Source organism: Staurois parvus, unplaced genomic scaffold (assembly GCF_062004578.1).
Source record: "Staurois parvus isolate SC_StPar_1 unplaced genomic scaffold, SC_StPar_1.0 ptg000566l, whole genome shotgun sequence".
NCBI lineage: Eukaryota > Metazoa > Chordata > Amphibia > Anura > Ranidae > Staurois > Staurois parvus.
This window is the reverse complement of record NW_028318362.1, coordinates 538987-563508: the sequence shown is the minus strand read 5'-3', so window position 1 is coordinate 563508 and position 24522 is coordinate 538987. Positions and strand designations below refer to the sequence as shown.

The 24522-nt window shown below is 39.6% G+C and overlaps 1 protein-coding gene across 1 annotated transcript in view; it reads right to left on the bottom strand.

The window, feature by feature from the left end:
* Window positions 1-1702: 1702 nt before the first annotated feature.
* The window catches only part of SMARCAD1 (SNF2 related chromatin remodeling ATPase with DExD box 1), a 185106-nt gene continuing 162286 nt past the window's right edge, over window positions 1703-24522 (bottom strand). The window contains exons 20-24 of the mRNA XM_089691627.1: window positions 23099-23287; window positions 20846-20964; window positions 20029-20211; window positions 10149-10258; window positions 1703-2237 (exon numbers count right to left, since the gene is read on the bottom strand). Of these exons, the coding sequence (XP_089547753.1) occupies window positions 2176-2237; window positions 10149-10258; window positions 20029-20211; window positions 20846-20964; window positions 23099-23287 (663 nt within the window). The 3' untranslated portion in view covers window positions 1703-2175. The remainder of the gene's footprint in view (window positions 2238-10148; window positions 10259-20028; window positions 20212-20845; window positions 20965-23098; window positions 23288-24522) is intronic.

Below are 24522 nucleotides of genomic sequence, written 5' to 3'. Positions count from 1 at the left end.
GTAACTAACCACAGGCCCAAAAAACGGGCAAAGGACCCAAGTCCAGTTTTGCTGAAAGAACCTTCTGCAGAAAATTGGACCTCAACCTGGTAAAATTTGAAGTATGAACAGAACACCAGCTGGAGGCCCTACACAGTTAAGCAACAGACGTCAGTTGCCAAAACACCCAGGATACTCTGATATATCTGGTGGAGTGAAAGTGAAACAGTACAGGAGGAGGTTTTCGTTTAAAAGCATAGGCTCTTGTAATCAGGTTCCCGATACACCATACAATGGTGAATTTTGAAGCCGGGTGCCCCTTGTGAGGTCTCTAGGAAAGAACAAACAGGGAATCCATTTGTCTAACAGAATAGTCCTGTAACAAATCCTCATGGGGCAAGGGCAGGTAGAAACACTTTAGTATTTTATAAGAGCTCTAGGTGAAAGTGGCATTAGGCTTGGTTCACACTGATGTGATATGGGAAAGGCACAGGAATCGCTAGGTTTCCTGCATCGCACCGCATAGCAATCACTCATGCAATCTGCTGTGGGTGTCAATTAAAAGTTAACGACAACTCAAAATCAGGTTGCAGAATGCAGTGCGTTTGCCTGAATCGGATCACGAGGGTATGAACACCCATGCGATCCGATTCCAGTGCGGCAACAGAAATATGCCTTCCCCTTTTTCGCGCAGATGCGCTGTAAAATAAGTTTATATATCTGTGACAGTGAATGACGGAGCAGTTCAGTGCTAAGACAGTTTTTCAAAATCTATTATTATACAGTGTTTATAAAGCGCCAACAGTTTGCTCAGTGCTGTACATTACAAAGGGGGGGCCTATGTATCTGTTTTGAGTCATGTATAGCGTTACAGTACAGAGATAAGCGTAAAGTCATCAACCAGTCCATTAATCCAGAGACACGGTTGGCAGATGGCCGAAAGATCCTAAGGAAGGATGCAAAAAAGTGCGTGCCGTGGGCCAAGATAGTCGTGGATCGAAACGCCCTTTGCTCTCCAGTAAAGCTGGATTGTCAAATAAAAGGAGTGAGTGGGCCTGGGTCAGTTGAAAAGAAGTATGAGTCTCGTCGTCAGTACCAGAGTGAAAGAGAGGCCACCGTCAAAGGTAAAAATGAGGACATGGAGTGGTAAGAGGTACCATAGCCTCATAACAGTGCCCATAAATCAACCGGTGATATATCTTGTTCGATGAGTGTAGAATGTTTCACTGGAGGACATGGGAACCATTCCAAAATTCGGGAGAGTAAGACTGAAATATTCGGGTGAGGGCTGGGGCTTAGGTAATATTTTAAGATAAACAGCATTTTAATACTCGAGCAAAAACTTTGTCATCGGTACCTGCAACTCAGTGCTGCCACACAAAGTGGCCCACAATGAAAGAAGGTTGAACATACATGGCCTATTAGAATGGCAGTGGTTTGTTCTGATTGCTCACATGCAGTTTAGTGTCACAGCATTGCTTTTCACACCAGCCGATATACTTATGTGATTAGTTGACTTTAACCAAAAACTGCCTTTAGATAAAAAGCAAACTGTGCAGCTCTGCCTTAAGTAATGCCCTTGTTATAGGTATATGCCTTTGTATGCAACTCCCAAAGTCTGGCCAGAAAATCCCAGGAGGTGGCATAATCCTAGTCTGCTTTGTTGCTAGGACGTTGGTAACATACAAAATACTTATTTAAAAAAAGAGAACTTGCACACTGATCCATTTGCAAATCTTATTTTTTAATAAACCAAATAAGGGGAAAAAACACACTGGAATTGGCGCATGTAATACAAATAACACTAAATGAAATATGACAATCAAATTACATAACAAAAATACATAATGTATCCACATACAATAGAATAGAGGACATAGTATTAAAGAGATCAAGTAAACATACAAAAATACTGACAGTCTAAAGAACCAGTGAATTTGCAGTTACAAACATGACTTGACATATTCAGAATGTTACTTCCAAAATGTGGATTACCTAGCTGCTGTGAAATTTAAACAGTACATCAAACAGCTCAGATACCCCAAATTGCTATAAATGTAAGTTCAGTTTCTCAAGAAATACTTACAAAAAAAAAAAAAAAAAAAAAAAAAAAAGCAGTTCACAATCCTTTATGTCAGTATAAAAAAATCACTGCCTTGAAAAAGTAATTAGAAAGAGAGGAAAAAAAGACTCTCATTAAAGACCAAGAGATGTTTTTAGTAAAGTCGCCATATCTAGAGGAATGGATCCTTCATCACCTGAAACAAAGACAAAAAGATCAATATCAACTATGAATGCACAGAGGTTAACAAGTTAAGTGTAGATTTCTTATAACCTAAAAGCATATTGACAGTACAGAGTACTTCTGATTTTGACAATTTATGGGGAACACAAAAGACAAAAAACTTAGGCTGAACTGATCTTCATGCCTCTGTGAGGAGGGAGCAGGGGTGTGCCTTACCAGCACTATGGGTGTCTATGAGCACACATAGGTTGGCTTGGAAGAGCATGTACACGGTTGCCTCCTTAGCATCTGGCTTGCTAAGGAGGCACCCAGAGCAGGGGAAACAGACAGGGCTGGCAGGGAACTATATATTTGCACAGAGCAGGTAAGTATAACATCTTTTCATTTTGAACAATAAACTACAGAAAGGGGCGGCAACTTAAATTAATATAACTACTATCAGGGAGAAGCAGTCCTTCAAAGTGTAATAACACTCTATAAGATCAAACAACAAATCAAGGGTGCTGTTCCCAGTATTACCGATGCTTAGAAAAAACCACAGTGCATAATTTAAAGTTATGGGTCTAATCTCACAACATGATTATGTAAACAAAATGTCCATTCAATATATAGTCTATACAGTGATTATATGAATATAACTCTCCCAGTATTATTATTCTCAGTGCATAAGGGACCAGAAGTGATGATAGCGGCCAGGCCTTTTTGGTCCCTTCTGTACGTCACTTCCGGTGGGCTGAATCCAACCCATGGAACGCACGCCGGCTCGAGTGTAGTGAGCGGAGGTGCGTGCGCAGTGTTTGTTATCTATCTCTGGCTGTGTTTGAGTGCCTTGGGGCACACTGTCACGTGAGTGCACTTTAATGATTACTTTCCCATTTTTAATAAACTTACTAACGCTATGGGAGCAATCTTTTTTTCTCTTTCAGGAGTACATTTATGGTGGCATTCCATTTATTACAAGAGAATAACCCCAAAGAGGCTATGTAGACTTCTGACCGCTTTCCAATTTGAAGGCACCTCTTTTGGTGCTCACAACGGTGGGCATCTGGTAAGTTGCCAATCTTACCGCACATGGTGGAGGAATATTGGATTCTCTTTAATCTTCCCTGGTTTTAAGCACACGGCAAAGGAGAGTAAATTCATATATTTGCTGTATAGATTATTTTGAATGCACATTTGATGTTATTCAAACGATCATGTTGTGAGATTAGACATAACTTTAAATTATGCACTGTGGCTTTTTGTAAGCATCAATAATACTGGGAAGAGCTCCATTGATTTATTTGTTCTTTTTATTTTAAGACAAAAAAAAAATCCTTTAATATCACTTTAATACTAATTTAAGGCGGTGTCCAATGCTGTGGCAGCATTAGACATATAGGATCACACAGGAGCCAATCAACCCAATCTAAGTGATGGTGGGCTTGTTTTACTATTTTTTTCCTTGCACATTATTGGAAGATTAAAGTCGGAACAAATGTATCATATGGCTCTGAAAAAGAAGCAAGGCCTCGAAATGTGTCAGTTGGATCTTTGTATATCCTACCATGTGATGAGATGCATCGTAGGTTGGAATTTGCTGTTGTGTTGTGACAAGCCTTTGTACATCTGTGGGTTTTTAAGTATAATACATACCATGTTTCTATTAATAAAGTCATTATTTGAGGATAATGCACTAGGCTGGCACGCCCTCTGTTCTATGTTTACATTTCAAATGTATCATTCACTGAGCTAAGTGATTTTTTTTCTTGCACATTATTGCTAGATTAATATCAGAACAATTTTATCCTATTCGCTAAGTATTTGCAAAGAGAATTTTTACTTTGCTTAGTAAATAATGTGAAGCTGTGCTGATTTCAGTTATTCAATCATATGCAAGCATATTTTTTTTAAATTGCCTTGCACATGCATTTTCACTTCATTTCATCTCATTCACAAAGATGAATAAAAATTCACTATGAAAGTGAACATGTTCAAATTAATTAGTAAATTATGGTGAATGTGTTGGATGCACTGCTGTTTTGTATCTTGTTGGGCAAGACTTTGCTTTCTTCAAATATTCCTAATGACAAATCTATTAGAAGGCATATGACAACATACATACTGAAGCTTGACTCCCTGCATAACTCCCTCCTACTCCTAGCACAGCCTGAGTTTTGTCAGGGAACATTATTGCAGTAAAACAAAAGAAGGACCTTTGTCCTGTCACGTACTTCAAGAAAGGTATTTTACAGGCAAGTCAAAAATCTTGTTTCCGGTGTCCTCATCACAGAACACAGAAGAGTACATTTCTGAACCACTGGGACATCCAAAAGCAATCCCATTAGGGGCAGACCACAGCAAATGGGTAACAGGAAATCCCCTTAAGAAGAAAAAAAGAGGAACTGAGAAGGCCCCTACAAGGCTACTTGGAGAACTTTCTGTCTAAGGTCAACGTCTGCTGAGGCCTTAACATCCACCTGGTAAAACTTGGGTAATGTGCCCAGACCAATTGGTAGTCTTACAGACTGGGGTAACCAGGGCCTGATGTTGAAAATCCCATAAAGCACCAACACTTCTGGTGGAGTGAACCTTCAGGTTGTATGTCTGAGTAATGAACTGCTGAATCCACCTAGCAATTAAGGATTGAGAGGAAGCCTGTCTTTTCCATGCCCTGAACAGACAATCCATGAGTGCTCTCCAGCCCGACAGGCTGGTGTCTATTGTCAGTACCTTCCACACCTCAGGAAGGAGGATTCCCCAAACTCCAGTGCTGGCTTAGATAGTGATCAGTCCAAGGATAACTAGGTTTTAGTGCTCAGACATTTGTCTCTTTGTAAATACATTTTTTTCTTTCACGCTCAGGTATGTCACAGAAAAGGTGAGCTGCTAGCACAAATAAAGCCTGTGATACTAAGCTCAAAACAACATATATTAAACCAAAATGTTCATTGAATTTTACACTATGGAAGCGCTTCCATTTGTTTGAGTGACATTGCAGCCCAAGTGTGTGGAGCAGAGTGGATTCATCGGCCGGAGGGTGGCCTTGATCAACCCCACAAGCGCTGAATGACCATTTGCTGGATAGGTAATGTTCATGTCGCTTCTGGTAAGCGGCTGATTTTCTCTGGTTCTTCTACGTATAGATATAAACAGATTCACATACTATGGTTTGATGGTATGAGCCTCTGATGGATCGTTTGTAAGATCTTAATCACTTTATTGGAACTCAACTTTATTTTTGCACTTGCACAGGACTTTATCATCTTTTGGGGGCTTGAACATATATTCCTTTCTGGATGTATTTTACTTCTGTCAATCTCTGTTATATCACTATTACAATTTAGCGCTGCACTAATTTATATAGGTTTCTCTGTGTCCAAAGAGTCTGCTCGCTGTATGCTATCAGGATGTTGAATTTATTTTTTTAATGAAACTGAGGGTACAGGATTGCCTCAAAAAGGAGGCTACCATCACCCCCAGCATCCTCATTAAAAAGTGGATAAAGGGGTGTTCCAGGGAATGTAACTCCTGTACCTTTAGCAGAAAGGTCCAAAGTTCTTGTTGGGGAAGAAAAACTTTTGCCAGGGCTGTGTCTGAGACGAGGCCTTGAATTTCTAGGTGATGCAGCCGTTTCTGGGTTGACTTTTTGAGATTATGGACCCAGGCAAAGTCCTGCAGGACTTGCACCATTTATTGCACACTGATGTTGAAACGGATTCTTTTCACTGATTGTTCCAGCTGAAGCAAATGGTCCAGATGCCCCATAATATAGATCCTCGGGCCAGCACCTTTGTGAACACTCGTGGTCCTGTGGCCAGAACAATGGGCAAAACCTCAACTAAAAAAGTTGTTCCTTCATCATAAACCGCAGATAGCACTGACAGATGGCAGACAAATGGGAATGTATAGGTAAGACAGCCAATTTTCACGGAGGCTAGACATTTTCACTGAGGCCTTGATGGAGGAAAGGAATCACTGATCCTACAGATTCCATATGGATATTCTGAACATACAAAATAAATCTTTATCAAGCTCTTTAGGTTCAGAATAGACTGAACATTGCTATTTGGCTTGGGCACCATCAAAAGTTAGGAATAGCAACTGTCTAGCCTTTCAGGTTCTAGAACAGTAACAATGCCACCTTGAGAGTGCAACAGGTCCAGGCTGCTCATTTGTTAAGTACAGCAGGCACATTCTGACAGCATGAAACATGGTGAAAGCAAAATGCAAAACTCCAGCTTGAAGCCACTGGACAAAACGTTTTAAACCCAGGCATAGGAAATATTCAAGAGGCTATATGGCCACAAGTACCACCAGCCAGAATCTCCAAACTCATCAATTTAGAACTGTAACTTTTCTAAAAAGAGTTCCAAGTGCTCATCTTTAAAGCAGTAGTAAAGTCATTAAAAAAAATCCAGTCCCTCTGCAAGTTATTGGCATAATGTGCCATTGCCAATGTGTACTAGCATACTATGAAAGAAAAAAAAAATTAGGTTACTCCTACGCATGTGCAGGGGAGTCACAGCTGAGGCACAGAGCTCTGAATTGATGGTACATTCACCATGCCCTCAATTCAAAGCGCAGTGCGCATGGCCATGTCAAACCTCACCTGGAAGTGAAGGATCACCCAATGGTCTAAGAATTAACTCTCCTGTATCCCATAGTGTACGATTAAAAAAAAGTGGGTTATGTGCAGTGGTCCAATTTTGTAACTACTTGTCGAAGCAGTGCTGGAACCATGTATATAAAGCAGCTAAAAGTGATGCATTTTCGACTTAAGAAAAAAGAACAGACTACTATACATCACAGAATAAAACCATTAACATCATTTTGCAGATTTTTTTTGTTGATGAAAATATAAAAAAATACAGTGCCTTGCAAAAGCATTCACGTCTCTTGGCATTTTTTTTGTTTCGTTGCATTACACACTGGAATCTAAATGGATACTTTGGGAGTTTTGTACCATCTGATGTATATAGCATGCCTTTGACTTTGAAGTTGCAAAGTAATTTTACTGTGACACACAAATAAGACAGAAACACAGAAATTTTGAGTGTGCATAAGCATTTGCCCCAGGAGCAGACCCAGGCATTCCAGGTGAAAAGAAGATTGGAGAGCAGATTTTGCAAGCTGATCAAACAACCTGAAGCAGCTCAATCATCTTATGGACATGCAGATAGCTGGAAGGGAGTCTTCAAGCAAATGATCATTTAGATAACCTGAGACCTGGATGCACTCAGTTCTTAGAAGCACAAGAAGAGGTGCAAGGACCTTTGGAAATACTCGGGAGTAGAGGATAGGCCAAATGGCAGTTCGACAGACTGGAAGTGGTCTCCTAGTGCAAAGCCCAGAAAGTGCTGATGTGGATAAAAGACCATATGTAGATAGCATCTTGGATTTATACAGATGCCAAGTACTCCCTTTGTCTCAGAAAAGCAATAACTGACCTTGTGGATTCCATGCCAAATTTAGGTATTTGTTGAGGGATTTTAATATTCACACTAAAGTGGGGGGGGCTAACCATGCTCTGTGCATCTTATGGACACACAGTAGGGCTCGGTCGGAAGCAAGCACTTGGCAGGGGCCAGGAACGCCAACAGGAAACCAGAGAAAAGAAGGATTGGGGCTGCTCTCTGCAAAACCATTGCACAGAGCAGGTAACTATGTTTTTGTTTTTAAATTACCTTTGCAATCACTTTAAGTTTAGGTAACATGAACAGGTTTCAGTAGAATCTTTTAAACCTACTGGTACAACTACTACTAGGGATAATAGTACAACTACTCCCTGGGACAAGTGACGTTTAGGGTATTATGCAAATCTATCTTAAGGTTGAATTTGAGAGAGAAAAAAAGCGATGAGGGGGGGTAGAATTTTATACTCTATCTTGTACCTCTTTGAAACCAACAATTTAACCCACAGGTCTTGCCTCCTAGGACTCAAAGAGAAGCAAACTGATGTCCCTGCACTCATCGGATTGAGGATGTCCCTTCATTGGGAAGAGTGATTTAGGGGGTGGGCTTTGAAGCCAAAGTCTTACGCCAAAAGGAAGGACTGAACTAGGTTTTGAGTCTGAAGCCTGAGTAGATCGATAAGGGCATTTAAACTTTTGAGTCTTGTGACTTCTATCAGTGTTCAGCAGAGCACTGGTTAAAGCTTGTAGGAGTTTTCTTTCTGCTCTAGGAGGATGCAGAACCCCTGGCCTCTGTCTGGACAGTGCTTATTGGCCCTGTGCTGATCACATGCACTCTCCCAAGACAAAACAAAACCTCTCTAGCAATACACACCAAACTGAGAATGTGCAGTGTCTCCATGCGATATGTCTTATCAGGAGATAAGAGGGGGGCACTGGAAGAGGAGGATCAGAGAAGTCAGGGTCAAACAGCATTTTTACACAATTCAGAGGATTAACCCCTTAGGTTCTACAGTGAGTATATGAAGCAGGCTTTACTGCATATACAAACTGATTTTACTGTTGTGGGTTTAGTAACCCTTTAGGAGCATATCTCAAACTTCCTTTCTGTAGAAACTTTGAATTAAGAAACATCTTTAATTGGTACAGTGAGATGTTTAGGAGTGAGATGGCAAGATCACCTACCTGGACAGACCACTTTTTAGTGAACTCTTTTTGCTGGATAGAGCTTGGCAAGGATTTTCAGAAAGGTGAAAATGTTCTCTGAAATTGACCCAATCATCATAAATTGCCCATTCTATTTGTTCATGAACCGGGAATATCTTTTTAGATTTTTCAGGTCTCTTTGTACTCAATAGGGAATGGTGAGACTGGGGTCAAGTGCAACAATGCCAAGGCTTTTGTGCACAGCAAAAGTGAGCACATTCACACAGGCAAGAATATTGCATGAATCCGCAACATCAGGTGTATTGGATTCTGAGGGTGAGAGACCTTACAAAGCTTCCTCTGCCGCTGCCTCTGGATCTTCTTCATCCCTGTTCCTTTTCCCTTACATAAAACTGTGCGGTGGCCGAGTACCTTTTGTGCTCTTACAAAGGCACTACATACCTAATCTGCGAGAAGGCTCAGTTAGTTGTAAACTTTACCAATACACAGCCTTGATCTGAAAATGATCTAAAAACACACATTTCTTCTCTTCCTCCCCATGAGTTGTTCACATACGCTTTGTCACTCACAATGGTCTTGGAGCCTATAGAGAGGCATATGCAGTCTGTGACCTCTACTGATTGGTACACTGGCAAAGTTGGGAATATTCTCCCAAGATGGATGGTAAGTAAAAACTTAAAGTGTATATAGAACACGAACAATGAACTGCTCCTATTTTCTCCCTTTTGGCCGGCTAAATATACCATTAAATATTTAGTTCTATTAATTCAGTAAATGTAAAAAAATATGAATTTCACCTGAAACCTTGTGAGCTGATACATTCCTGTGCTCTTTGCCTGTGTATAAGGAGGGGATGGGGAGAAGAGGATGAGCAGGGGTCTGCGTTGTTTGTAATCTAGATGGAAGCAGGCAAGGCTGACATTACGGGTAATTTAAAGCTGTGTTGCCATGCCAAAGAAGGTAAGGGCCTCATTCTTCTTTTTTTTTTTTGCAGCGGTTGCCTTGACATATGCTTTAATGGAAGATGAACCAGGCTTACTAGTCTTGCTGTTCTAAGCTATTGTTATGCTATGAATTATTAGTAATTACAGGGGGAAAAAAAGCAATGTTGTTTCAGATAACTGAAACATAGTAGTTGTCTAATTAGGTTTAATAGTTTTCCATTTATTTTTCAAGTTAGGTAGGTGAATGGTAAACATATATGGTATCCTGTTTGAAATTAACATAATTTGTGTTAACAGAAAATAGTAACAAATGTTAACAGAATTTGCAAGCCATAATTCAAGCATCGCTATGACTTCTTTTTTCTTTCTTGAGCTGGCAACTATAATTGCTTATTTACTAGGTTTCCAAAGCAGACGTACCTGTATCCGTGGTTGTCATATCTTGTTCTAGTCTTAACTTTTGTTGACTGATTTTTAACATGGACTCCTCGATTGTTTCTTTACCAATTAACTTGATAACATTCACTTCCCTTAAAAAGAAGAAAAAAAAAAACACACAAAACAATCATGCATTTTGTATATTATTCTCCTTCTACAAAATGTGTGACTATCATGATGGATATGGCATCTTGGTATAAGGAACATACAAAAACACCAGTGCTCTTACTACACCTTATTAAACAACAGAGGATCTGTTTGAGAATGGAGGTTCAATCTTTCAGAGGGCAGAATAGATTTCTCAACTTTGTTTCTAAAGAACTTGCCTGTGTCTTCCAAAACAGACAATATTCTATTATTTTCTCAATCTGCTGGGTTGCATTTCATTTAGGAGTTATCCATTTCAGGCAACATAAGGCAAGCCAGTAACTTGTCATTCAGCACTTGGCCACAACCAGTTCTGCTCATGGCTTTCTGGACCTCTATTGCTGGACCCCCACCACTAAAGGATGAAGCCCCGTGGAGGGGGAGCATATGGGACACAAATGAAAGAGGATTTGACTCAGTCTGGGAAGGTAAAGAAAGTTTTCTGTCTACTATCACTACAAATATAGCGCAAAAAAAGTGAACTCAAAGCACACTATGCCATCTGTAACATAAGTCAAAAACAGACAAAATACGCAGACATTCATAGTAACTTGTTAGCCATTTTCAAACACACTTTACTGTTATGAGCAGAAAATAAGAACTTTGATGTACCTATAAATACCATACCATAGTCCAGTACAAGATACAGGAATTGATTCTTAGATCATGGGATATATGCCAGTACCTTAAGGTGATTGGACACTGGCAAAATACTTTGCTGGGACTGCCCCCGTGTATCCCTATAGCCCCATCCAAGGGGTGTCAAAACCATAGCAACAGGTCCACAGGAGAAACAAGAAAGTTCAACTGATCCATACAGACAATTGACAGCACAGGCTCATACAGCCACCTGGCAAATACATTTTTAAAAATGTAAACAGAAGATCAGGTGGTGGCCCTGCAACTTGTGAGAAAAACAGATGCTAGATTCTGTAAATAGCCAAAGCAGCCCAACATCTCTAGGAGAATAGGGTCAGATAGGGAAGAAATGACTCATACCCTGAGGGCAGAAGCCCTGGGGAAAAAAAAGCAAGGAAAGAACCATGAAGTGGAAGAATAGGAAGGGAACTCATACAGGGACCACGCTGTAAGGAAAATGAAGAGGGTTCCCAAGGGAAGACAGCGCAGGTAGCCTTGAACCCATCAATAAGCTGAAACGTAAATTTTATCCATGCCTTCAGGACAAGGGGAGGGAGAATGGACATTCTCACAAGAGGTGATAAGAACACCAGGGAAACATGAAGGACTGACGTTCAGGACACTTTGTTTCCCAAGAAGAAAATAGGGGATAAGAAGAAAAGAGAGACAAGAAGGCTCTGTTCCTACAGAGGCCCTTTTAAGGGAGTAACACCCTAGAAAACAAGTGGAGGGCACTACGTGGACAAGAGCATTTGAGGAAGGTCCCAGATAACACTGTTCAACAGGTAAAAAGTTTTGGGCATAAAATTAGCTAATGTTACATAATTTTGGGGTGCTGAAAACGAAAATGACCCTAAAAAATGTTGATTGGCTCTAGTTTCCATGATATATTCACCCATCTAATGACGTAAGCCATTCAAAATTATGATGCAACTTCAGCCGCATATTGCGCAATTGATACTGGTGACCAATAGAAAATTGCATGTATACTGAGATGATGCAATATTAGCCTTTAATTGCATCACTTCACTGCATAAAAGCTGCAGTATCTGTAGCTGATTGTAGTTAGACAGCGTCTTTACATTTCGTTTTATGCTTATATAGGCTACTCAGTAATGCCTCGAACTTGTGTGAATAAAGCAGATAATTTCTGCTATATCTGCGGTGAAATAACTTTTATCTCACAAAAAAGGAGGATAACAGGAATGATTAAGAAAGCCTACAACTTGTATTAACTACACAATGTTGAGACATCTGTAAATAAATATAAAGATTCAGGTATTTGGTACTTCTTGAATGCGGCGAAGGGATTGATACCCAAGTTTTGGCGGAAAGTTGAGGTACCGAATGAGGAAGACTGGATCAATAGAGTAAACCAGATAAGTAGAATGGAAAGATCATACCATATGCAGGAAGATAGGATGAGAGTTTATTTTAGCAGATGGGAAAAGTGGGAAAGAGCAGGATTGAAAGAGAAATATAGGAAAATTTGAACTAGGATGTTAGCAAAAAATCAACAAGCCTCAAGAGATTAGATTGGGTTAGAGTCTGCAGAGGGGGAGGAGGGGGGATGTGGGGGGGGGAAGAGGGGGTAGTGGGATGGGAAAGAAAAGAGTTTTTAGTAAGGGAAAGGTAGAAATGTTACAAATGTTTATTTGTATGAGAATTATTACCCTTTTTGGGTTTGTTTTCTTTTGTATTAACATGAAAAATTTAATAAATGCTTAAATTATAAAAAAAAAAAAAAAAAACAAAACAGTATCAGATACGCCAGTAGGAGGGGCTTGAGTGGCAACGTAGTGACGTCAGATCCGGCGCGGGCGCCATCTTGGTGCACCCCAGCATTACCCACACATGCAGTACACCCATAGTGTGGTGAAAACGCCGTTTGCATCTATTTTAACGTGAGTAGGTACTTTTATGCATTGTCTTTCAACTAATAAATGGGTTTACACTAAAAAAAAAAAAAAAAAAAAAAAAAAAAAAAAAAAAAAAAAAAGAAAGCCTACAACTTGTATTTTGGCTGCAAGATAGGAGACCAGGACAAGAGCTGGGCACCACATATATGTTGCAATTCTTGTGGGACGGCACTGGAGCAATGGTTGAATGGAAAAAAGGCATCTATGCCTTTCGCTGTGCCAATGATTTGGAGAGAGCCAACAGATCATGTTAGTAATTGTTACTTTTGTATGGTGCCTCCAATTGTAAAAGGGCTAAATAAGAAGAAAAAGTTATCTGTGCACTATCCAAATATTCCATCGGCAATACGTCCAGTTCCTCATGGAGAGGGGCTACCAATTCCTAAAGCACCAGAATCCTTTGTGGTTGAGTCAAGTGAGGAAGAACCTGAAGCGTGTAGTCACGTGCAGTTGTAAGAGATAGCCCTTTCCTCGAATACAAGAGAAAAGCCAAGAGAAGCAAAACCGACACAAACTGAAGACAAAACTAGTGAGAATCCTAAGTATTAAAATGATTCAACTTAGCTTATGGCTATAATTTTTCTTGGTAATCCTATGCAATATATTATGCCATTTAGGCTTTGTTATGTAGTCAATATCACTTGCTTTATATTTGTGGAAAGACATCTATCTATATAATTATTGTGCATTATGTAGTCATTACGCCTATAGTAGAAAACTTTCCGTTTACAGAAAAACTAGAGCCAATTGACAAATTTCATTGTTATATTTGAACTCAGAATGTGAAATTCATTAAGAAATGGATCCTTTTGTTTCCAAAACTGGCAAAAAATAAAAATTTGTTGAACAGTGTAATTACAGTAGGTAATGAAGAGGAGCAACTTCTTGCAAACAGTGTGCAAGAGCCAAGGTGTTAGGAAGAAGATGTACAAGACCAAACAAAGACCTGCAGCTTACCTAGGGCAAGAGTTTTGGTCATTTTAAACAGAAGAATTTGCACGATGAGGAACAGGATCAAATTCTGGATTAGGGTTCCCTAGCATCACATTAGGTGAGCACTACCTCACTTGAACTGATCTGCATACCCCAGGAAAAGTGGGCACCCAATCTAGAAGTTGGAATGTGCCTAACTAGTGAATGAGAGATACAAGGAGATCTCTGGACAAAAAAAGTATGTAGAGAAGTAATATAATTGACGATGTTTGGTGAAAAAGTGTGACAAGTGCTGAGGCACATACAGAACGCATACGGAGATGGAAACAAACGCCTAAGGGGAGCAACGAGAATAGGGACAATGCATCCTTTACCATTACTAAGCTAGCAAATGCAGTTGCCCAATACAAAAGGCCAGGTTTGAGGTGGTGAGAGCTTCTCAGCCCATAAACTGGCAATTTGGTAATCTGCAACTCTGATACGAGGAGGAAGGGGCATATCAGAGCTCAGAGCAGAGGGTTGTAAGCCCAGGAGATATGGTTTATAGTAATAAAAAGTAAATGAGGCTTCTAAGTAGTGGAGTTAACCTCCTCATATAGGAAGGAGAATAATTCCAGTGAGTCTGAGTGCATAAAACAGTGTACAAGCAGAGTCCATCATAACATCAGAGAAATTGCAACTGAGGGGTGCTAACGAGAGTATATTCTTGAACATGACACCAGACAGACAAGAAAAAAAAAAAAAGTGCTGATGGAGAATGTAAAAACAAACTATGTCAAGATTAGACCCAGGAGGCCCAGACAGTAAAAGGTCCAGGAGAAGCAAGAGAAGGCAGAAAAAGGAGAAGTGTGAGCATTAGCATTTGGGCATACAATATGATTAAAAGAATTAAGCTCCACAGCCTTGTATTAAAGTCCCTGAGGCACTCTGGGATATGAATGTTCAGGGTGTGATTAAAGGTCTAATAACATAGCACCAGAGTGTAGTGATTTTTTTTCAGCAATGTAAGAAGTGCATTGATATATGAACAAACAGTGAGTATAACCCAACATGATGCGTTTGCTAGGAATAGACAGAGTATAGTGGCAGATCTACAGAAGACCTTGAAGGAGCCTAGCCACTGCAGAAATTAAGAGAGATGTTTTAATGGCACGATGGGTAAATGCATCCCTAAATGAACATGGGTCCCTGTTAAAGATTTAAAGTCCTTGTAAGTCCTAAAAAGGGACGGGGATGATCGCCCCTTGAGATTGCTGCAAAGAGGTGTAGGGAATTCGTATGCTTTTTGTGAAGCAGCAAGTAGGAATGGGTAGTAGAATGCATCAGAGAGAGGAAAGCAATAGGGATGGTTTCTGTACCTTTCCTACAGAGTGAAATAAAAGGCCAGAACGTCTCAGTTCTATGCTGGAGCAAATGTCAGTTGATTCTCAAGGTGAACTTTCAATGCGAAGAATGCTTTTGAAAAGGTTCAGAGCTGATTCACACATGTGCAGTGCGGGTTGAAGCTCAGGTTTCACAGCTAATTGCCGTAGTTGTTCAGCGGTTCAAGTCAGGCTTACATCAGATTCAGGACAGGTTTAGACCAGGATTTTATACTGTTCACTCATATGCGGTTTAGAAACGGTTCCCATAGAAGTCCATAGCCTGTAATCCGCACCTGAACCAGACATCACTGCTCAGAAATTGTACAGGATCCTTTTTCAAACCGCACTGCCAGTGCACCGGACATATGTGAACAGGCAAGATAGGAAGCAATGTTACTTCACATTTCATGCAGATTGGATGCGGTTCAAACCGCATCCAATCTGCATATATGTGAACCGGCACTTAGTGAGCTGGAGGGGACAAACAGATTGCACATGTAAGCTAGGGGAAGCCAATTCAATAAGGAGGTGTAATTGTGAAATGCACCGCATTTTCAGATGCATAGGGTTTGTGAACAGAAGGATCTTACCAATGAGAAGGTCTGAGGAGTGGCCAATAGGATGTCAATGCTTTTATGATTGTGCAGTTGTATCTCCCTCAGATACAGTTTTCTATACACATTAATACTCTCACATGCCTACAGGTTACATTTTGGTGAGCAATAAACAGTGGGTATAGAAAAGAATCACCCCACTTTAAAATAATCACATTTTGATACTTTGCAGCCTGAAATGAAAACATACGCAGTTTTTGTTTTATCCAGCTGCATTTACTCAGTGCAACCTATAACATACAAGTGAAAGATAAAACACCAACATGTTAGAAAAAAAAAAAGAATCAAAAACAGAATCACTGAGTCGGAAAAGGGATCACCGCCCTCCAAAAAATTACTTTTAAAGTCAAATCAGGTGTAACTAATTACCTACTCAATGGGACACACAGCCACTTGACTTTCAACTGTGATCAGTTGTGATCATTTTGATTAGCTTAGCATCAAAAGAGCTTTCCTGGAGAATTTCAGTCCCTGATAGTGCGACTGAAACAATCAACTATGGGTGGCAAGGCACTGTCAAAAAATCTCCGGGATAAAATTGTGGACAGGCGCAAGTTACTATGTGGAAGTGGAAGGTGTTTGGTACAACACAAACCCTCCCTGGATCAGGACGCCGCTCCACACTTGATGAGCCAGGAGGAAACTGGTAAGAGAAGCTACCAATAGGCCTACAGCAACTCTGAAGCAGTTGCAGGAATCTATGACAAAGAGTGGTCATAGTGTGCATGTGACAACAAAATCACAAATTCTCCACAAATGTGGCTTGTATGGGAGGGCTACAAAAAAAAGCCACTCCTTATTTGCCACATGCAGTCATGACTGAGCTCTGCAAAAACGCACCTTTAAGGTTCTGAGGCCACTTGGAAAAGAGTGTTCTGGTCAGATGAGACTAAAATTTAATTATTTGGCCTCAACACTAAAAACAATATGTCTGTAAGAAATCCAATACAGCTCACCATCCAAATAACACCATTCCTACCATTAAGCATGGAGGTGGTAATATTAAGGGGTTTTTCTCTGCAACAGGGACTGAAGCACTTGTTAGGATAGAAGGCAAATCACGTCAAACTCTTGAGGAAAATCTGTTGCCTTCTACCAGAAAGTTGTCAATGTGAAGGTGGTTAACTTTCCAACATGACAATGACCCAAAGCATACAGCAAAAATGACCCCACACAGTGATTGAAAGAGAAATGGCCTAGTCACAGCCTATACTTAAACCCCATTAAAAAATTCTGTGGAATGGCTTAAAGACTGCAGTCCACAGTCACCATCAAATTTAACTGAACTTGAACAGTTCTGCAAAGAAGAGTGCACAAATATTGCAAAGTCTAGATGTGCAAAGTTAATAGAGACAAATCCCAACAGACTAAAGGCTCTATTTAAACCAAAAGGTGGTTCAACAACATACTGACACAAGGGAGTGATCTTTTTTCCAACTCAGTGATTCCGTTTTTTTATTTTTTTTTCTGACATGTAGATGTTATATCTTTCGCTCGGATGTTTTGAGTTGCATAAGAGTAAATACAACTGGCTAAATATGTGTTTGTCTTCATTTAAGGCTGTAAAGCTACAAAAAGTGGTTATTTTAAAAGGGGGGTGCTTTTTTTCTATACCCACTGTATTATCACCCAGCATGAGGTTACCTTTTTTAATGAATCCAAATATGATCGGCATTAGAAGCCTATTTCATCTAGAAGAATGTGCCTAACCCACCTAAACAAACATGTCATACATGCCTGCTCTGTGCAATGGTTTTGCACAGAGCAGCCCCGATCCTTTTCTTCATGGGTCACCTGCTGGCGCTCTTGGCCCTTTCCCTCTGCTGAGTGCCCCCAAAGCAAGCTGCTTTCCCTGGGGACACTTGTGCGTACTCACTCCTGAGCTTGCTGTGCATCTATAAAACACACACAGCATGGCTCAACCCCACCCTCTCCTCACTGGCTGTGACGGACAGCAGTGAGAGCCAACGGGGTCGTCCTGTCACCCTCCGCTGCCTCTCAGGGCTCTACCATCCCACCGGTGAGCCTAGACTGAAGTTGGAACATCCCCGATCATCCTCATCAAATATGAAACTGGAAGCGACGAGTATTTAGTCACTTACAGTTTCGGCCAGTAGTTTACTGGCCATTACTGGCAAAGGACAGGTTCAGATCTGGGGTTTGCCCTTTGATTTTACAAGGGATGTCTACATACTTTGTGATAACAATACAAGTGATCAAAAAATGTAAAGGGAGCAGTGTAAAATGAATAATAAAATAAATAATTTTAAAGAAATTGTCCCCCTCCCCCCCATGCCCGGTCTGTGTCTCTGCTTTGCTTGCTGCAGCTTGGCATGCCCTTGCTGAGTCTGATCTACTAGGACCCCCAGATCTTTTTTTCATACAGGAATCGCCCAATTGTCCTCCCCCTAGCGAGTAACTTGAGTTCATGTTTTTGCTGTCCAGGTATATTACTTTAGATTTTCCAAAATTAAGCCTCATTTGCCATGCATTTACCCATCTCTTTATTTTATTGAGGTCTTCCTGTGAGGGTTCTACATACTGCTATGATGTTATTGCTCTGCTTAGCTGTGTATCATCAGCAAACACTGAGATTCAGCTTTGTATGTCATCTTCGATATCGTTTACGAATAGATTAAACAGAAATGCTCCCAGGACAGAGCCTTGGGGTACCCCACTTACCACTCTAGACCTTTCTGAGTACAAGCTATTTATCACCTCCCTTTGGACATGCCCCTGTGACCAGTTTTCTATCCAGGTATATATGCTATGGTCTAAGCCAGGGGTCTCCAAACATTTTAAACAAAGGGCCGGTTTACTGTCCTTCAGACTTTGAGGGGGCCGGACTGTGGCCAGTGTAAATAGAAAATACTCTGGTGTCAATGGGAGTACAACATGCCCCATCATTAGTATCAGTTAGAGGAATGGTGCCCCATCATTGGTATCAGTGGGAGGAATGGTGCCCCATCACTGGTATCAGCGGGAGGAATGGTGCCTCATTATTGGTATCAGTGGGAGGAATGGTGCCGCATCTCTGGTGTCAGCGCAAGGAATAGTGCCCCATCATTGGTGTCAGTGAGAGGAATAGTGCCGTTATTGGTGTCAGTGGAAGGAATAGTTCCCCAATAATTGTGTCAGTGGGAGGAATAGTGCCACATTGTTGGTATCAGTGGGCAAAAAAGTGTGCCATCATTGGTGTCAGTGGAAGGAATAATGCCCCATCAATGGTGTCAGTGGGAGGAATAGTGACCTGTCATTGGTATCAGTGGGAGAAGTAATGTCCCAAGGGCCAGATAAAAGCAAGGAAAGGGCCACATCTGGCCCCCGGTCCGCAGTTTGGAGACCGCTGGTCTATGCCAATAGGCCTCAATTTGTGATTTAAGCGTTGTTGAATGATTTCGAAAAATCCAGATACACCAAATCCACAAGCCTTTCCTTAAACCTTAGTCAGATTAAGAAATCATAGTATATTAGTGTAATGCATGATATTAAAACCCACAATGACAATGGTTAGAATGTTGTCATATTTCCTACTAAAGGCAACCACTGATGATGAGTTTTCATATATCTTGAACTTTGGAATAAAAGCTTACACAGAGCTAACCTTTGGCATACATACGTACGCTGATATTTTAAGAATTGGCTTGCGTAAACATATTACTTAAACTGTGAATAAGGAATTGTTCTTTAGCCCTACAATTACTAAGCATCTAGAATAAAGTAGGCGTATTTGGAATTGCTGCAATCAAGCCTGACTGAAAAGGGTGGTGAACTAAATTAATAAAACATTGTCAACAACTGAAAAAGAGTTTTCATTCACATGGACATATTTAAGATTACAATTTAGGCTTGTAGCAGAGTCAAATTACTCTCAAGTCAAGCAGTGAAAATAAATGTACACCATTTCAGCTTAGCAAGTAAATGGTGCTTGGATCACACTGGTTTTCTGCTCATAAAGTAAGGATGGTTTAGAATCAGTTATCTTTTTGCTGTCATTTGGGGAATTCATCTTCTCTCCGTTAGTTGTCAACTAATGTGACTGGAAAAGAAAAAAGGGTGAAATTCATAGGAACAATTTTCTCCCCAACAGGTTTCTGGGAAAGGAAAGCAAAGTGAAATCTCCTCGAAGACGACAGGCAGCACAAAGAGAAGCTGATGTGAGATTCTCACCCTTAGCCAGACTACCCAAACAAATAAAAAGCTTGACTGAAGTTCCACAAATTTTAAAGCAAAACTAAAACTTTACTTGGTTTGGCCCACTCTATGGCAGCGATCTTCAGCTTGCTTGTCATTGTAAGGATTACAGTCTATATCATGGAGGATTACAACATTGGCTGAGGTAAGATTTATCCCAAGTCCACCTGCTTTAGTAGATAGAAGGAATATAAATATATCCATGTCACTATTGAATTCATCTATAAGATGTATCCTATAAAAAGAAAAAAAAAAAAACACTGTTTAAATATGCAAAAGGTACTTCAGTAAACACACAAGTTATGAAATGCACAGTCTCAACCAAGACAACCAGAGGATGTAGAAACAAATCTGTTTCTATCTATCTCAACCATTCTAAAAAAAATGTGGATGTTGAAAGCCAAGCAGTCACATGTCATCCTTGTAAACCATTGGTATTACAAATTATGCCCTAATATACAGCATTCCCTGTGGGAATAATACAATTTTGTTTACAGTTTTAACAAGCAAACATGGACAACTTCTTTCCAATGGCGTTGCGTAAGAAAATTTACAAAGAGGCAGAACAGGCATTGACAGATCCCAAGAGCAAGGCAGGCAATGCACCTAAAAACACAGCTGTTTTTTTATGCGTCTTTAGCTCAAAAAGAAGGTGGTTCCTGAATTGTGCATAAGGTTTCCATTCCTGAAGTTGAATACCATATCCAGTGACCTAGCCTTACAACATAACATTTTCTAAGAATGGATATAAAAGACAAATAGAACAGGTTTGCAAGCATTCATAAGCAGACCTTAATATGTAAATAGCCTGAACACATTCCATGATACTACACTCAAAGCAATGAAAAAGGTTTAGTTTTTATACACACCTGTCCGATATCTGAGTCTTCCCATCTAGTCGGAGATAACGATACTGATGGTGCTGCAGAAAGACCTCTAATATATCTAACATCATAGTGAACTGGCTGAAAAGTACAACTCTGTCACCCTGCATAGAAATAAATGCAAAATCATCATATAGAGTACATGGTTGATTTTGTGCAGTTTTAAATTTAACTCGTTGATGTATTCATTAAAAATCATAACTTTTTTTATTAAGAAAATATACATTTTATGGAGATGTAAGACACATAGAATATTCTTAAAGTGGTTGTAATGGTAACATTTTTTAACTTTAATGCATTCTTCACTTTAAGGTAAAATACTTTTTACAGGCAGCTCTCAGCACCTCCCCCCCCCCCCCCCCCATACTAAATACTCACCTGAGCATGATCTCGGTCCAGCGCTGTGCACGTCTGCAGCAGCTCCTCTCCCCCCTCTCACAAGCTGATAGCAGCAGAAGCAATTGGCCTATGCTGCTGTCAGTCAAATTAAGTGAGCAGAGAGCGGGGCAGGGCTGAGCCAGTCTGTGTCTGAAAAGTACAATTTCCCTCTAGAGTTCTCATTCCAGAAATAAAGTGTAATAATGTGGAGCTGTGCTAGTACATGCACTGTAAATTAATAACAATGTGAATATAAAATAGTTAACAATAACCCCACTATGAAAACAATTTCTGAGTATCTAGGTGACTACATAAACAACATATATGAAACTATGATGAATGTGACCCATTCGTCGTAGTTTCATATATGTTGTTTATGTAGTCACCTAGATACTCAGAAATTGTTTTCATAGGGGGGATATTGTTCACTATTTTATATTCACATTGTTACTTATTAATTTACAGTGCATATACTAGCACAGCACCACATTATTACACTTTATATTGACCATTCTGGTATGTGGTAAGGTGTTAGCAGCTTTATTCACAGGTCCAACTAAGCGCAGGAGGATTTTATAATTTTCTCATTCCAGAAACACTTTCTGCTGCTTCTGGATAATCACAAAGTGTTTCTTCACCAGCAGCATCTTCAAGTAAGGAAGTGTTATAAACAACTGCCTCACAAAAATACAAAATTCCTTCATTTAGACTTCAGTCACACTGAATCTGACTTTGAAATCGTGCGCCTTCACTTGAATTCTCACGATTTCAAAGTCGAATATCAGTGTGACTTAGAAGTCATCTGTGCAACTTCATGCACAGATGTCTGTGCAAGTTGCACCTGAACTTGCAAAAATTAGTGCATGAACTACTTTCAAAATCGTTGCACCGATTTGACAGATTCCATTGTGGACAATAGGGTGTAACTTGCCATGTGATTTGAAACTATCAAATTGCATGACAATTCGCACCGGTGCGCCCGGGGACTAAATAGATAAAATAACTGACAATCAGGAGAAAATTGATCTGCAAGAGCAATATATGCTTCTGCCTCAGCATTGTCAATGACTGAAAATGCATATTGGTTGGAAGCTTTTAAATCATTACAAGGGAAAGGGAACTATGTTCTCATGTACAGTTGAAATGTTCTTAACATATACAGTCCTTGCTATTCCATCTGTACTATAAAAAATATATTTTTAAAAATCAAGTTTAGTTTATTTACTGAATAAGCTGTACTTTTATTTCAAGCATAATACTTTCATATACACTGCATTCCACCTTCCCAGTGTAACAAAATTACTTTCAAAAACGACTCCACTTTTTTTTACTTTTACTTTTTCTTTAACATTCTGGAAAAAAACCCCCCTCTTTTCTTCATGGCTTAAAAATGTTCAGAAATTTTACATCTATTCTCACCCAGTTCAGTTCTGATCTTCCTCCAACCAGTACATTTTTATATTGTTCATTTTGGCCTGTTAAAGTTTGCTTGCTCTGTTGGCCACCCTTTAGCTAAAGGTGAAAGACGGCATATGTTCTTCAGTGGACTACAAAAAAAAAATAGGTTATTGTACTCATTGTAAACTCCTTTTTTTGGAGTCCACTGAGGGGCACAGGGTCCACACCTCTCTGTGTTTATGCTCATTTTCTTGATAATGTTTTTCTACAAAACTGAGGCATGCTAGTAGTAGGAGGGGTTATTCTGGCTGTCCTACAGTTTTTTGTTTGCCAATGTTCAATCATCTGTTGGCAGCACTATACCAAAAAGGTTAAAAGCTTATGTTTCTCAATGGACACTGAGAAAATAATTCTATGGGAGGTACAACAATCCTATTTGTAAAGAAAGAAAAAAATATATACCTTTTTCTTAAGGTCAGATAGTAATTGATCCAGCACCTCAAATTTCCCAGAATCTAAAAGGAGCTGATTTTCAAGTGTAAATGTGGATAGGCTTGAAAATTCTTTGCAAAGCCTGTGCAGCTCAAAGTCTGTCATAACCTCCATATCTTCAAAGATAAGATCAGGATTGGCTTCACAATGTGTAGGTTCCTTTAAAAAATATTATACAAAATAAACATTCATAGTTCATGAAACATTTTACTTCAGCTAATGCATAAAGAATATCTTGATGCTTTAAACAGTTCAACAATATGATAAAAGACACCCTAACATGTTGCACTCCAGTTAACCATGACATATATACATCCACCCCAACACCCCACTGCTCACCGCCTTTAAACTGGAAAATGTAATTTCGTGTCAACAGCAGAAATAATGCATTTATAAAGAAAAACAACATTACACCAATGCATTTTTAAAAATCACAAATTTGGGTTATGAAAAAATGCTCACATGCCTGCCAGGCTTACTTGGATGAAAAACATCATTACTAATGTTACTGCCCTTGACATAAAACCAGAAACTACTGAATCAACAAAGGCTAGCACAATTACAGGTGCCTTTATGTAACTGAAACACATAGACAGCTACAGACTAGGGACAGCTACTACTTTTTTGTTAATTTATTTTTCAAACAAACACAAAAATACATATTTCCATTTCCATACATTTAATAACATCCCCTCTCCCTTCCTATCAAAAACCCCAACCTTCCCTCCCCCCTTCCTCAACCCCCCACAATTTTATCCTACTTTTCTACCTTATCATAACATATATATTTAAATTCTTAAAGCAAGAAAAATATTCTCAAAAATAATCATTATTACTTCATACATTTAACCTTCAGTCTATATTCTTCCCATTTATTCCATTTCACATAATATGCTCCTAATCTATATTCGAGTGTAAAACAATTTTTCCATCCTACTAATCAGTTCCGCTCTATCCATCGAGTCCTCTTCCCCTGGCGTCTTAACTTTATGCCAAAACTTGGGTATCAATCCTTTTGCAGCATTCAAGTAGTGCCATATTCCGGTTTCTTTATATTTCTTAACTGACAAATCTGTACTATGAAAAAGACAGATTTCTGGGTCCAATCTCAACTCTACTTCAGTTATCAACCTAATTTGATGTATTATTTTCTTCCAGAATATCTGTATTTTTGGACACTCCCACTAAATGTGACATGTCGTACCAATCTCTCCACACTCTCGCCAACACCCAGAAAATTTCTCCACACTAATCCTGTGTTCCACAATCGGTGTAATATGCCATCTTATCAAACACTTATAATTCATTTCCACCTCACACATACTTATATTCTCGTGAATCAATCTATATATTTTTTTCTGTTTATCTTCCCCTATCTCCAGGACAGCTACTAC